Source organism: Glycine soja, chromosome 5, assembly GCF_004193775.1.
Source record: "Glycine soja cultivar W05 chromosome 5, ASM419377v2, whole genome shotgun sequence".
In the NCBI taxonomy this organism is placed as follows: Eukaryota; Viridiplantae; Streptophyta; class Magnoliopsida; order Fabales; family Fabaceae; genus Glycine; species Glycine soja.
Window position 1 is genome coordinate 5,244,301 of NC_041006.1, and position 14,411 is coordinate 5,258,711.

At 31.1% G+C, this 14,411-nt stretch overlaps 1 protein-coding gene and 2 long non-coding RNA genes across 3 annotated transcripts; 2 read left to right on the forward strand and 1 right to left on the reverse strand.

The window, feature by feature from the left end:
• The first annotated feature begins 1,390 nt into the window (after positions 1–1,390).
• Positions 1,391–5,073, forward strand: LOC114412145. The gene is made up of 6 exons (XR_003666595.1): positions 1,391–1,787; positions 3,761–3,840; positions 4,098–4,232; positions 4,454–4,692; positions 4,774–4,941; positions 5,014–5,073. It is a non-coding gene; the product is annotated as an uncharacterized LOC114412145 (long non-coding RNA).
• A 332-nt stretch (positions 5,074–5,405) lies between these two features.
• On the forward strand, positions 5,406–5,811 carry LOC114411448. The gene is made up of 2 exons (XR_003666440.1): positions 5,406–5,466; positions 5,548–5,811. It is a non-coding gene; the product is annotated as an uncharacterized LOC114411448 (long non-coding RNA).
• A 1,342-nt stretch (positions 5,812–7,153) lies between these two features.
• Positions 7,154–7,862, reverse strand: LOC114412146 (14 kDa proline-rich protein DC2.15-like). Its single transcript, XM_028375937.1, has one exon. The coding sequence runs from the start codon at positions 7,799–7,801 to the stop codon at positions 7,388–7,390; it is 414 nt and encodes a 137-aa protein (XP_028231738.1). The 5' UTR covers positions 7,802–7,862; the 3' UTR covers positions 7,154–7,387.
• Between the last annotated feature and the right edge of the window lie 6,549 nt (positions 7,863–14,411).

The following is a 14,411-nucleotide window of genomic DNA, read 5'->3' on the forward strand; positions in this document are numbered from 1 at the left end:
GAACTAACAAGTAAAACTGTAAAATAAAAATTGTAAAAAATCTGTGGTATCGTCACTATTACAAAAAGTAGTTTTAACATCGGCTTATTAACATCGGTTTTTTACAAAATCGATGTTAAGTTAAACGCGGTGACATATTTGTAAATAAAGTATCATTCTTAACATCGGTTTTCCAAAAAACCGATGTTAACTAATGATGTTAACATCGGTTTTTCAAAAACCGATGTTAACGTGTAATATGTTAACATCGGTTTTCCAAAAAACCGATGTTAATGCATACACGTTAACTTTGGGAAAACCGATGTTAACATCATTAGTTAACATCGGTTTTTGAAAAACCGATGTTAACTAATGATGTTAACATCGGTTTTCCAAAAAATCGATGTTAATATAAATTTTTTTTTAAGTTTTATATATTTTAAAAAAATCATATATTGCGTTATTAATTATATTTTAATTAAAAATATATAATAATTAAGAAACAATTATAAATTCAAAAGGTAAACATTTAAAAATTAAACTAAATTTTTAAAATGAATTTCGTAAATTTAATTTTATTATTATTTAATCAACAAAATTTGATCAGATTTCGCCATATTTTTTGTTATTTGATTAAGCAAAGTTTTTTCTTCACTGCTTAAATGACCAACATACAAATGGACGTAAAATTTAATATTTTGGTTATTACCAAATGCATTGTGTTAAGAGTAAATAGTGGATGCTACTAAAAAAAAGAGTAAATAGTATATGTTAATAATTTAATTTTTTACACTAATATTTAATAATAAATTATTATGTTCAATTTTTTTTCATGTTAGTTATCCTAAAAATTGTAGTAATAATAAATTTTAACTAATGAATGATATAAAAAAATTATATGGTTTCTTTATAGAAATTAAAATCTTGCGTAACTTTTTTTTGTCAAAGATCGATCTACTGCAAATGTCCAAATGTAGTGTGTGACTACTATCCAAGTAAGTGTAGGGTCGGATTGATTAATTTTTTTTATTCGTAAAAATTAAACATAAAAATATATAATAACTATTCAGCCTGGGCCCCACGCAATAGTTCATGCAAGTTGTCAAACTTTAAACAAACTCGTGAGGTTTCATATAATCGAAAAATCAATTCTTATACTTGTACTTTATATAAAAATAACAATAAAATATTTATAAATAAAATACTAATTAAATATTTTAATAATTAATAAAATAAAATAATAAATTTATAAAATATTTAAATAATTAAGTTTAATAATAATATATAATATTTATAAAAATTATAATAATAATACATCATTTTTATTTAGAATTTAATGTTATTAATAGTGAATAAAAGTTTGATATTATTAAAAATAAAAATTTCACAGTTTGATACTATTAACTTGTTAACTCCTTATCAAATCTGCTTTACTTGAATTTATCAAATTTATTCATAGTCTAATAGAAAAGAATTTCAACTCTCGTTTCACGAGAATTAGGAAGTTATTTCCAGAGTTTGATGTTGGTGAGTTCCTGTATCCCTGTGCCACTTTTTAGCATTTTCTACAGTGCGCACGGCTTCTTATCCTTCACCATCCCATTCCTCTTCTCTTTCCCTGCCACTGAACCCAAACAAACAAGCGCTGTCGTTGGATCTCACACAACCCGATTCTCGTGCTTTTATGGATTTGCGTCGCCAAGAGAGTTTGTGATTTTCATCTTGCGAAGCGCCTTGCGGATCTGTGATCGGAATACAGGATCGTTTCAATGGCTGGGAGTAACGAGCTTAACCCCAACGATTCTAAGGTAAACGCACTCTTTGCATCTTGCTTTTCGATTGAAATATGTTTTCTGATGGAACTTTCAATTCTTGAACCGTACGACGTTTCGTGATTGCAATCTTTCCTCTTTCAGTTCCGATTGATTCTCTTTTTTCTTCTGTTCTGTTTTTTTTTTATTTAAATGACTTTTTGTGTGATTTTTTTTTTTGTGGTTTTTTTAAATATCTTTTAGGTGTTGCACTGAAATGAAACGTGAATCACTCTTGTATTGATGATTCTTCGTCATTGTTTTGGGATTTGAGTTTGAATATGTTTTGATTTCTTTGAAGAGTTGGTTGAGCTTTGTTCTGTTGGCGCATTAGTTTTCAGTTTTGGTTGGATCAATTCCTGGTTCTACCTAACACAGTTTCACTGTTTAGGGTTTGTTACTTAATGAGCGGATTTTGGCAGTTTGATTCATCAGTTTCCCCAAAATTATGGGGTTTATTTGGATTTATTCTCGGTTTCTGATTATCCTCAGTTTGATTTATTTTTTCTCATTATCCTCTAATTTTTAAAAAAATAATTAAAATTGATATAAAATTTAATGTAGATGGTGGTTCCGCTGAATATGTGGGTTCTGATCTCAAATTTCAAGTTGGCATACAATCTTTTTTTTATATCATCAATCAAGTTACTAAAACGTTTTTTTTATTTCCTTTTTTATTATATGAAAATAATATATAAATAAGTAGTAAAGCTATAATTTCTGTTTTATAAATGCGCGTTGCTTGACTTTGGGTGCCAAAATCACGTTCGCAAGCTCCAATTGGCTCCCCCCGTATAGCCAAAAAGATAATGAAAGAAAAGGTTAATTTTTGAAATAATTAAACAAGTTCATCTGCTTTAAAATTTTAAAACTAAGCAGTCACTATATATATACCTTTACACGTATGACTCTAATTCAGTTTTTTAAAAAAAGAAAGAAAAATGAAAGAGTACTCAAGCAAACAAAACTGTTAATCATTCACCGCAAAATAATGAATATAATAATAAATTTGTTTCAAAGATTAACTTGGATTAAATGTTAAAATATTTTATATTATTATTGTTGAAGAATTTGCAATACACATATTATATGTTCTTTATGAGTATGTTAGATTTATTTATACTTAACTTTCAATATACTTGTAAAACATTTTACGATCGAATGATGCAATGTTCTAATTTATCATTTTTTTTTGTATACTTCATTCGGAAGTTGCTAAACTTTTTTTAAAAAAAATTGCGAATGAAATATTTTTTTATAATTAAAATTGCTAAACTTTTCTGATTATCCTCAGTTTGATTTATTTTTTCTCATTATCCTCTAATTTTTAAAAAAATAATTAAAAACTTTTTTTTATAATTAAACTTTTTTTATAATTAAAAACTTTTTTTATAACCTCACGAGTTTGTTTAAAGTTTGTCAAAGTAGTATTGATTTGGTTTAAAGTTACGTTTGAAAATTTTAAGTGATAACCAACAATGGTCTGATTATGCTGTTGAAAATGTAGGCTTGATAGTTTGAGTATGATTATAATGCATGGAAACTAATTGCTACTAGTATTAAATGCTTCATTATATTTAAGTCTAAGTTAATCTTCACCTGTCACAGTTCAGCAGAACGTTGCACTTTAAATAGACAAATTAAATACCTGGTGAATAAGATTAGGTCCATAAGCAGATTGAATAAAGTATGTGAACTTATGTCGGAACAAAATACAAAAGAATAATTGGTTTATAGATTTGGTTTGGTATTGTGCCAATTGCCCATCCTATTCTTGCGTGTCCCTAACTATAAATTCTATGATATTTGGAACCTTTTATTCTTAGATGCTTTTTTTGTGGTCTTATTACCCTCGTGACAATTTAATTTAACTTTCTGTGTAGTTATTTTATTTTTGTTTGTAATGATGATTATTTGAATTTGATTTTGCAGTCTAAAATTTTCAAGTATTGTTTATTTATCCTTTTCAGCTGGGTAAGAATCATGGAAGTAGAGAAGGAAAATACCACATCAACTATTACTGCAGAACCCTCTGTATCTGCCTCTGATGGTCAAGATCCTGTTTCTTCTGTTAATGCATCTTTACCGGATCCAATACAACTATTTTTACATCATTAATTAATGAGAAGAAAATATTTATTGTAAAAATTATATGAGAATGTAAAAAAAAAATCATGAATAATATAATTTTATATATTTTAAAAAAATTCCATTTAATTTCTTAATAAAAAATGTTAGTGATTAACATTTGTTTTATTTTTAATTTGTTTATCCATATCATTGATGATTAATAATTAATTTGCTTAGTAGACAGTCGCTCTTGCTTCACTTTCAACTTGAAGATTGCTTAAGAGACATCAACAACTCTAACATTCAACTTGAGGGCACGTACTCCCTAATTCAGCTAAAGGGCCACTGAAAATTATCGAAACGTACTACCAGGTATATATCTAATTGTAATCACTTTTCTAAAGCTAATTGGAAACAATTAATTAGTTTATTGGATTAGTGCAACAGTATTTAAGTTTAGGATTAGTTGACCTCTGCTTATTTAATTCATCCAATAAACATATTGGACTCAAACTCTGATGATATGTTTATTTTTTTCAATTAATTTGTTCACTGTAATCAAAACTTGCTAATTAACTATGTTTTATCAATAGGCAGCTGTGTCTCCAGCAAAACCTCTAGAAAGCCCGGATGAAGAGGTCGATGATCCCCTGTACCTGATGACATTGACCATCCCACAACTGTTTTTGAAGCCGCTCCAAGTTATGTGGGATGCTACCATATTCGGGGTGTTTAATCAAAACTTCCCGTTGTATATAAAGCACGAAGATCTCTCTGAAATTGCACATGGTGGTCAATGTCTCAGCATATCAGTTATACAGTTGTGGATTCTGTAAGTCATTTTAGATTACTATTAATTACCAAAGTAATTGTTTTAAATTCATACATAATTAACTTTGACTTAACAACACAGCCATCTGACTGAGACAAGTGTGCGAGCGGGGAATTCTGATGTGTATGGATTCCTCGAGCCACAGTCCATTCAGAGATCTGGACAATCACAATTTGAATCCGAAAGTTACATCAAGAGTTGGATACAGAGTTCAAAACGAGATGTTTACCTTGGAGCCTATCTGAATAGGTAAGTCAAACACAATAATTGAATTTAAATAATCTATACTACTACAATAAACTATATTCGTCTCTACTGCAGTGGACACTGGCAAATGGTCGTCATTCTACCTAAGGAAAACCTAGTTGTCTGGTTTTGTTCTTTGCATAACAGGCCAGACAACTACCTTAAGGGAATAATTAACAGGTCAGTATTGTTTTCAATACATTTTCATTGGCATAACTCAACAACATCAATATTTTAATGTTCCTTATATTCAACACTAGTGCTTTGAAAGGACTTGATGATACTCCACAACCGAAATCCAAGGCTGCTGCTAGGTGGATTGTTGTTAAGGTACGTGATTTAAATAAAAGTTCTACTTATATATATTTTATGTGTGTGTACACTAATTGTAGTTAACGTTTAATTAATATCCAAATTTCATTATGTATTTAGTGTAATAGACAAAAAGGAATCACTGAATGTGGCTACTACGTGATGCACTGGATGTCCACGATAATCTTAGGATCTTTCAGGAATAATTGGGAGACGGTAATTGTTTATTACAAACAAATTTGGTTTTTTTATAATTGTTATTACATTATTAATTTATTTTTTTATTTCATCATGCAGTATTTTAATGAAGTTAGACCATTGGAAGCAGAGAGATTTAAGGCACTTCGCATACAGTGGGCACAATATTATCTAAAAGTTAGAAATCAAACATAGGATGTTAGGCAACTATGTAACTTTAGGTTAATAAATTAGTTTACGTACTTTGCATTATATTTTTTACAATTGTTGTTTCATCTTAACATTAAACAACCTTTGTTGATAGCTAGTTTTTTGCTAAAATCTATTTGAAAACTGAATGCAAATGATATATGTTGTGTGCTGTGTGGTCTGATTTTAAATTTACAGGTTAAATTTTGGTTTTTTGTAAAAACAAAGACATTATATAAAAAAAATTCCTGAAAACATCGGTTTTTTGTAAAAATCGATGTTAACTGTCAATAGCAACACATTCGTTAACATCGGTTTTTTAAAAAAACCGATGTTAACTGTCAACAATAACACATTCGTTAATATCGGTTTTCTGTAAAAAACCGATGTTAAAATTCAATAATAACACATTCGTTAACATCGGTTTTTTATAAAAACCGATGTTAACGTGGGTTAACATCGGTTTTTTGAAAAAACCGATGTTAACTATCAATAGTAACACATCCGTTAACATCAGTTTTTTGAAAAAACCGATGTTAACCCACGTTAACATCGGTTTTCATAAAAACCGATGTTAACTGTGAATAGTAACACATTCGTTAACATCGGTTTTTTATAATAAAAACCGATGTTAACTGTCAATAGTAACACATTCGTTAACATCGGTTTTTTATAAAAACCGATGTTAACGAACGTTAACATCGGTTTTCTGTAAAAAACCGATGTTAACTGTCAACAGTAACACATTCGTTAACATCGGTTTTTTGTAAAAACCGATGTTAACTTTCAATATTAATATACATTTTCTGGGTGTAATTCATATTAGCAACATCGGTTATTTATATAACTGATGTTGGTAATTTTACTTTAACATCGGTTTTTGAAAAACCGATGTTAACGATAATATTATCAACGTCGGTACTTTCAACATCGGTTGAAAAACCGATGTTGAAAGTCATAAATAACCGATGTAGAAAGCATATTTTCTAATAGTGCGTGCTAAACCCTCTAAACAACTTCCTCTGTATGTATAAATGATGGTGAATATAGAAGTGCTTTCAGTAGATTATACATACACATTGGCGTGTGATCGGTGCCTTCCCCTAAAGAAAATGGTCTTTATTAGAACTTGGAAGTTATTATTGGAAGAATATGTTCTTCCAGTGTATATATATATATATATATATATATATATATATTCTTCCAAAAGGCTAAAAGGTTTTTAATTTAAGAAAAACATAAAGATGATAATACGTACCATAATTGGAACTTTAACGTTGAATGCGCATGTTAAAAATGAATGTGCACAAAATTTTAGGCTTAATTATCAATTTATTGTCCCTAAATTACTTTAAATTGTTCAATTTGATTTTTAAATTTTTAAACATTTTAATCAGATTTTTTAATTTTTAAAAACATTTCAATTAAGTCATTTTCATAAAATTGATATTGACGCCGAATGTAAATTTTGGCTGTTTTATTTCCGTCAATAGCTTATATAAAGGAGAATCCTTAGTTAACAACTTAACACAACATAGAACAATTCCTCAAATTTCAAAAATTAGAAAGTCATTACTAACACCAGAAGTTAAATTACGGCTACAACTGCATTCTCACTAAATGAGTTAGCACGGTCCGAACAACACGATCATCACCACAACATAAAGGGCAACCAAAATCACAAATAAACAAACACATCAATGAGATTAAGTAGTGCATGGATAATTGAGAATGGCATGCTTAATAATGTCTAGTTGCATAGGAAGTCAGAGGGTGGAGACTTCTCGCAGGCGTTAAGGATCAAGCTAAGTGAAATGGGGATGTTAAGGTTAATGCCAAGAATGTTAGCTTTGATGGCAGTGCAGAGGCAAACCGCAACTTCAAGGTCAAGAAGCCCTTCTAGCACTGAGCAACATGGGTGGTCCGGTGGTGACCCCACAATCGCACCAATTGGTCCATTAAGCACGTTTGCGCACACACCCAGCTTAAGTGCGTCCCTGGGGCAGCTCTTTGCGGTAGGGCTGGGGTTAGGGTAAGGGAATGGGTTAGGGCTAGGGTTTGGCTTAGGCTGTGTGCAAGTGTAGCAGCCACTTGCCATGACAAAGACAAGCAAATTGATGGTTAAAAAAAGAGCAAGAGTTGTTGAAGGTCCAGAAGACTTCATTGCCTAATAATATTCTTGCTTAGTTACAACAACTGTAATAAAGTTTGTGTGAAGGGAGAGTAATTTGTGATGAGGTTATATATAGGAGTTAATGGTTGGTGTACTTTTTGTCCAAGATTCAAGAATTAGGATCTTTGATTTATTGGTAACAGTAAAATTTCAAAGTATTTTTATAAATTTTGATGTTTTGAGTCCACTCTAAGATTAATATTTTATCTAAAATTTAATTATATTTAATTTTTTTGTCCTTATTTAAGGATGTATTTTATAAAAATTAAACTTAAATTTTTTTCAAAAAACTTAACATGTGTTTGCCAACTAAACTATATAGTGCTTGGTTATTTATCGTGGGTTTTGATGTTTGAGGAACCAGACATGTGAACCGACGAAGTTGTCTTTGTGTAGCTGGACAATGGGCGTAAAATATGATAGGCTTTCCAATTCCCAATAGGAAAATTTTCGTCATAAAGTATTGGAAAACCATGGAGTGGTTTCCCACTTTTGCTTTGTGAAAAGATATCTACCACTTGGCATGTGATCAGTGAAAGCACTCCCGTGAACTTCATCGATCATGCGCGGGAAAACGGCCTGTGATTTGATTCCCACATGTGGGACTTGCCTTGGAATTTATTTATTTTTTAATGTATAGTAATAGTAATATGAACAAATTAAGCTGTGTCCTACAAGGATACAATGAAGACTTGAATATCAATTTGGAATTGCCTTTCCCAAATGAAGATGGATTTAAATTTGGTCCCTAATTGGGGTATTTGACCACCGATCCCTCTGCAAAATTGGCCTAAGGTCTTACTAGTTACAGTTAATACGGATTAAGGTCGTCTACAGTTCTGAAAAGAACATGCTTGAATATCATTTGTTTGATTAGTAAATGATAATTTTATCTTTCAAAATCAATTAAATGCATTCCATTGGTGGGATTTAAAACTGCACACACTGCACTTTATTTTGAAACTGCAGGGGATCCCATTCTTGTTAGTATCACCAAGGACAATCATGAACTATAATTTAAAGGATTTATAGTTACTGAACCGAGATTGTCCCATTGGATTAGGCTCACACTCAAGTGATTCTTTAGGTGGTAAGGTGGGATGGGCATCTATTGCTGTCTGACCTCAAATATTTAGCATATATCTTTACTGTTTAATTAAAAGAAGTTAATTGCTTTACAATTGTATGTGATCTATTGTAATATATTGCTGTCTGAACTTGAATATATATATCTGACCACCCATTTTCTTATTTTATTTCAATGGTTAGATTGTTAGGGCTTATGCTGAATTTTTAGATTCTTTCTTCAATTGTCTCATTTTTTAGTCTTTTCCCCCTTTTTAGGTGCGCACACCAATGCGATTTCTACTGTAATTAAGTACTAATGTTCTTTTTTAATCATTTTAAAGGGTTACATTTTTTCCCAATTTAGTGCTGGCCATTGTAATCTTGCTAGTTCAGGTGAAAAACATTCTGACCCTAGAAAATTGTTGGACACGCACTTGCAACTTATCATAGAGATTAATATTGTTCAGTTGAATTGTCTTCTAAAAATAGACAGCAATGGCCGGGATGCAAATCTAAACTGGGAAGACATTTTTCTCTCCTGGAGAACAGCAAAGGTTAGGCATGGTATGCAAATCTAATCTCTATTAATTAATATTTTAGAGTGTTTGTTAAATTTCTTGAATTTTTTTAATATAGTATAGACCTCAAACCTCTTTTTTAATATATACAATACAAAGCACCTTATAGCTGCTCCTTTTTTTTAAAAAAAAAAAAAAACCTTATAGCTGCTCCTGATCTTAAGAGCTATAAGGATTTATCTCTGCCAACTTTGATTGTGAGAACGTGATCTCTTAATTAATTATTATGCATTATTTTTTTTTTGTTGGAAATTATGATGCATCTATTTTTTTGTGTGGAAATTTTGATGCATCTATACAATACAAAGGTTTGATTAAGGAATAATAATTAGAATATTTGTTAACACAAATCAAGTGGAATTGCATGGAAATTAATCACAATAACGTACGTGTAAGTCCTTAAGGAAAATAATTAATAGAAAAATTAAACTCGGGGCTGGCAAGGTTCTTCCCCGAAGACCAAGCTTAACTTTGTACTCAATTCGTTGAAGCCTATTGTAAGTCCTTTTTTTTTATTTTCTTAAATATACTCCTCAAAGTTAAATATAAATCTCCTATAGTACGTAGCTAAATACATGGATGGATCCAAAAAATTATTAAAAGGAGTTGAATTTTTTTCCTTTCTAATTGTTGAAATGTTTAACCACTACTAGAAAATATTGCTTTTACGATGTGTCATCTATGACGGTTCTGGAGAACTGTTTTTGAATATGGCGCGATGATAATTTTGTAATTAGGGGAACAAAAATTTATTTTTACGTTGTACATTCTAAGGCAGTTATAAATAACTGTCTTAGAATGTGATACAGTGATATTTCTGTAATTATCAAAAGCTTAAACAACATCGGGTTTCAAGAAAACCCGCCTTCGTTCCTTTACTAATTACGTACTAACCCTAGCTTGCATTGCTCATCCTCCCCATTGACGGAAGCTTCCCTCGCCATTCCAGTTGGAGCAAGCAGTGTGCAGCCACGACCTCTTTATGATGTCGCCCAACCATTGGGACCCATTCTACAAAACCCTAATTCGCCCACTCCGCTCTTCTCCCTCCTCCTTCCTCGTTTCACTTTCCCAACACTCCCAATCCCTTGCCGTTAGGGTTCACGCCACCCACGCCCTCTCTCCCCAACAACATAACCCCATCACGATACCTAACTCTTTATGTAACCGCTAACCTCTGATCGCTTCTTTTGCTTCGTGCGTTTCCATTCTTTCGCTTCTTCCATTGTTGCTATTTTTAGGCTCAGGTTTCGCGAATGCTGCGTTTCTCCGAAGTGGAAAAGAAGGTTGTGAGGGAATTCAAAATCCTGCACGTGGTTGATCATCCAAATAGAAGCTTCTCTAGAAGGGTGTTTCACTCTCTCACATTGTTCGAGGACATGGTCAAGTGCATACTCCTTTGTAATCGCCAGTGAGTACTGTCCACTACGTGTTTGTCATAATGTTACATTGTAGGGGAAAAACCCTTTTTCTCGACCTTTGTTTGGTGGGGTGTTTTTGTTCTTTGTTTTCCTTTTTTAAGTGCAAAATGGGCTGGCGGACGTTGAGCATGGCTCAGGCGCTTTGTTTTCCCTTTTTATGTTGCTCACATTATGGAAACAAAACTTTTCCAGGTGGCCGAGGATGTTGAGCATGGCTCGGGCTCTTTGTGAGCTTCAGTTGGAACTACAAAATGGGTTGCCTTGTACTATTGTTGTGTCGGGAAATTCAAAAGGTGAGAGTGAGGGATTCATCCCCAAAACACTAGCTTCTAAAGAGACCAGGAGAAACAAGGTTTCAACAAAGGGTATATTTTGTAAGAAGAAAATAGAATTGGATGGAAATTTGCAAATTGACCATGTGGTTGCTTCAAGTTCAATCGCGATTGGAAATTCTCTAATGGGAATTTGCAAATTGACCACATGATTCATGTCATGAATTCTCTAATGGGAATGAATATTTCAGAATGCTTTAGGAATATATGTGAGTGTTATTTAATTATTTTTTTACCATGTGCAATGTAAAATCCCTATGAAGTTATGTTGTTCCACACAAGATTGATATGGCTTGACTCAATATTTTCATGTTGGTATTTTGTGTGCGTTAAATTTCCATTGCCAGAGACGAATTTTATCCAAGTCATTTATTGACTTTCTATTGGTCAAGGTATTATTATTTTTAAATATTTGGCATAGTTATTCTAAAGCTTAACCCCCCTCTTTGTTAGTCCAATGGGATTAATGAGTGAAATGTTGAAAGATCATGTAATTCAATCCCTAACTACCTGAAAATGACTTTCAATTCTTTTGAAGTGGAATTAGTATCTCTCTCTTTTTCCTTTTTTCTTTACTCATATTGTCTCACTTCATTCACCATGTGTATAGGAATGTGCACGTGTATTTTTTGCCCTTCTTCACTTTTTTTTTATGTTGATTTTCATATGGGTTGTAGCTTCTAATGATATTTCACTAAATGCAATGATTCTTCGAGTTGCTTTGTGTTTTTGGCAAATACCACACTTTATGACCCTAAGCTATTTTGTGTCGTGATGACTATGCTGTTGGAGGATATGTTCTTATATCTTTGTTTATAGTGACAATGTTTTTTCGTACAACTATTTTGGTGCTTTGTAATATAATATTTGTTTTAAGTGGTGGATATTCATATTGTTTGTCTAGTCAATATCTACCATTTGAGGTAGTGTCTTCTGGAAATAGACTTATGAGCAGGTAATTCTTTCTTTTTGAATATTTGCCTCGCAAATGGCTTTTAGCCTGTTTGGCTTATTTATCCCAATGTCAACAGGTGTTTGGGAAAAGGAAATAAAAGGAGTTTCTCCCTAAAGTGCCTTTTTTTTTTTATCAAAACATCTGTTTAAACCTTTCCAAAATCTAAATGAGCACGCAGACTTATTAATAGGTAATTGGAGCTCGTTTGATTCGCCAAAGGATACTTCTTTTTCCAGGCCTTGATAAAAAATACAACAAAACCATTCTCTTAATTTTGCATTACTATTTGCTTGTTATATGTAGTTATGTATAGAATGGATTGTTACTACTAAATAGTCAAATTATAAATGTAAACAAATTACTAGGGTCTTTGATCTATATAGTAACACTATACATTGATGATCACATTTAATGTTATATGTGAGTCTGGTTTTATAGTTCCCCTGGTTTTATAGCAAATATTTCTTTGATCTAATTAGTGCTTACATTATTAAAATTAAAGTTGTACATTGGCAGGTACCTTCTTGACATTTTTCCATTTTTATTGTCTGTTCAGCAGTAAATGTGATGATATTTCATTGTTTTGTTTTATATATGCAATTTATTCATTATGAACTAAACTTGTGGACAATTCTATGATAATAAATAAATTCCTGCTTCTACTAATCTCAATTTTTTGTATTTGTTAACTAAACAAAAGTCTACAGTTTAAGAAGACTATATTAGACTTGCTTTAATTTGATTGTTTGAACTTTGAAGTAGCTCATGTATCTTAACTAAACAAAAATATGACATTTACAGGAAGAGCAGTGAGAGTGAGAAGGAGCAAGGTTTAGGTGAAGGAGTGATAAACATTGTTTGATTAATATGTACCATCTTGAATTTATACATTGTTATTTTTCATTGCATAAAATTTAATTCATTTCATATTCTCATGTGTTTATTGCAGATATTTGAAGAACCTAACTTTCAATTCTATAAAAAAAAGTTCTACATCGGTTCTGAGACGATCGATGTAGAATGATAATCATTCTAAGACGGTCACATGTCAAAGACCGTCTTAGAACGCAATGCATTCTACATCGGTTCTGAGACGACTGATATAGAATCTTTAGCATTCTAAGACAGTCGTTCGTGACCGCCGTAGAAAAGGTTTCCCCTTTTTATGACATTCCCTACGACGACGATCATAAACCGATATAGTATGCTTCAAATAACCGATGTAGAATCCCGCTTATCTAGTAGTGAACTTCTAATAAATAACAATTTGTATTTACTATATATTTTTACAGGTAAGATTGAAATTATTTTTTTATATGATAATAAAATTAATTTTTATCAACTGACACATAATTAGTTTTAACCAGTAATAACAACAAATTCAACTAATTTTATACAAACTAAGTCTAACCATTATTATAATAATCACATCACAATTAATTTTTTATTATTTTACCTTAGCCAACTTTTATATATATATATATATATATATATATATAAATGAGAAGTGCCAAGGAAAGGGGCCATAGCCCTCTTTCCATCCATCCCTAGCTATATAGCCACTCATCCAACCAAATTGAAACTAAAAATTAAAATCAGGGACAAAAAGTTAAATTTTATCCTAAAATAAAAATTATAATAAAAAATGAAAATTTTGAAAAACGAATATAAATATTATATAATAATTATTTCCATATCCTTTTTTTTTTATATAAAATGACTTCTTTTTTCATGAAAGCAAAATGAAGGCAAACACTATTTTTTAATAAGTAAATAGCACCCTTTTTACAAGTTAATAACCCCTTAATTTGTATAAATATTATTTCATCCTTCTTTCTATATAAATTAGAATAGTCAATTTGAAAAAAAGTACTTTTAGTCATCATTCTTTAACGCGGGTATTTTTAGTAGTTTTTCTTTAACATAGTGTTTTAGAAATTTTCTTAGAATCTTATCTCTTTTCGACCTATGTAATGAACCACCAGGTTGGACATTCCTGGACGCTCCACTAGATTACAAGAGATTGGACAACCAATACAAAAGACAAGAGTACTAAACTAGACGACCAACGCTATCATCCACCCTGTCTTTATCATCAATCATCTAACAGTCAACAATCTCCACCTTGGCTTAATAACATTTTTTAATTACAAGTAACTCAATTCATTTCCAAAAATCTATGTTAAGTATATCCAAACAATGCACGAACTTACTTTTTGTAAAAGGCTTCATGAAACTCTGACATAT

Bases quoted from the DNA above. Each gene is read 5' to 3' on its own strand.
- LOC114412146 (XM_028375937.1), bottom strand. From the start codon at position 7,801: ATGAAGTCTTCTGGACCTTCAACAACTCTTGCTCTTTTTTTAACCATC.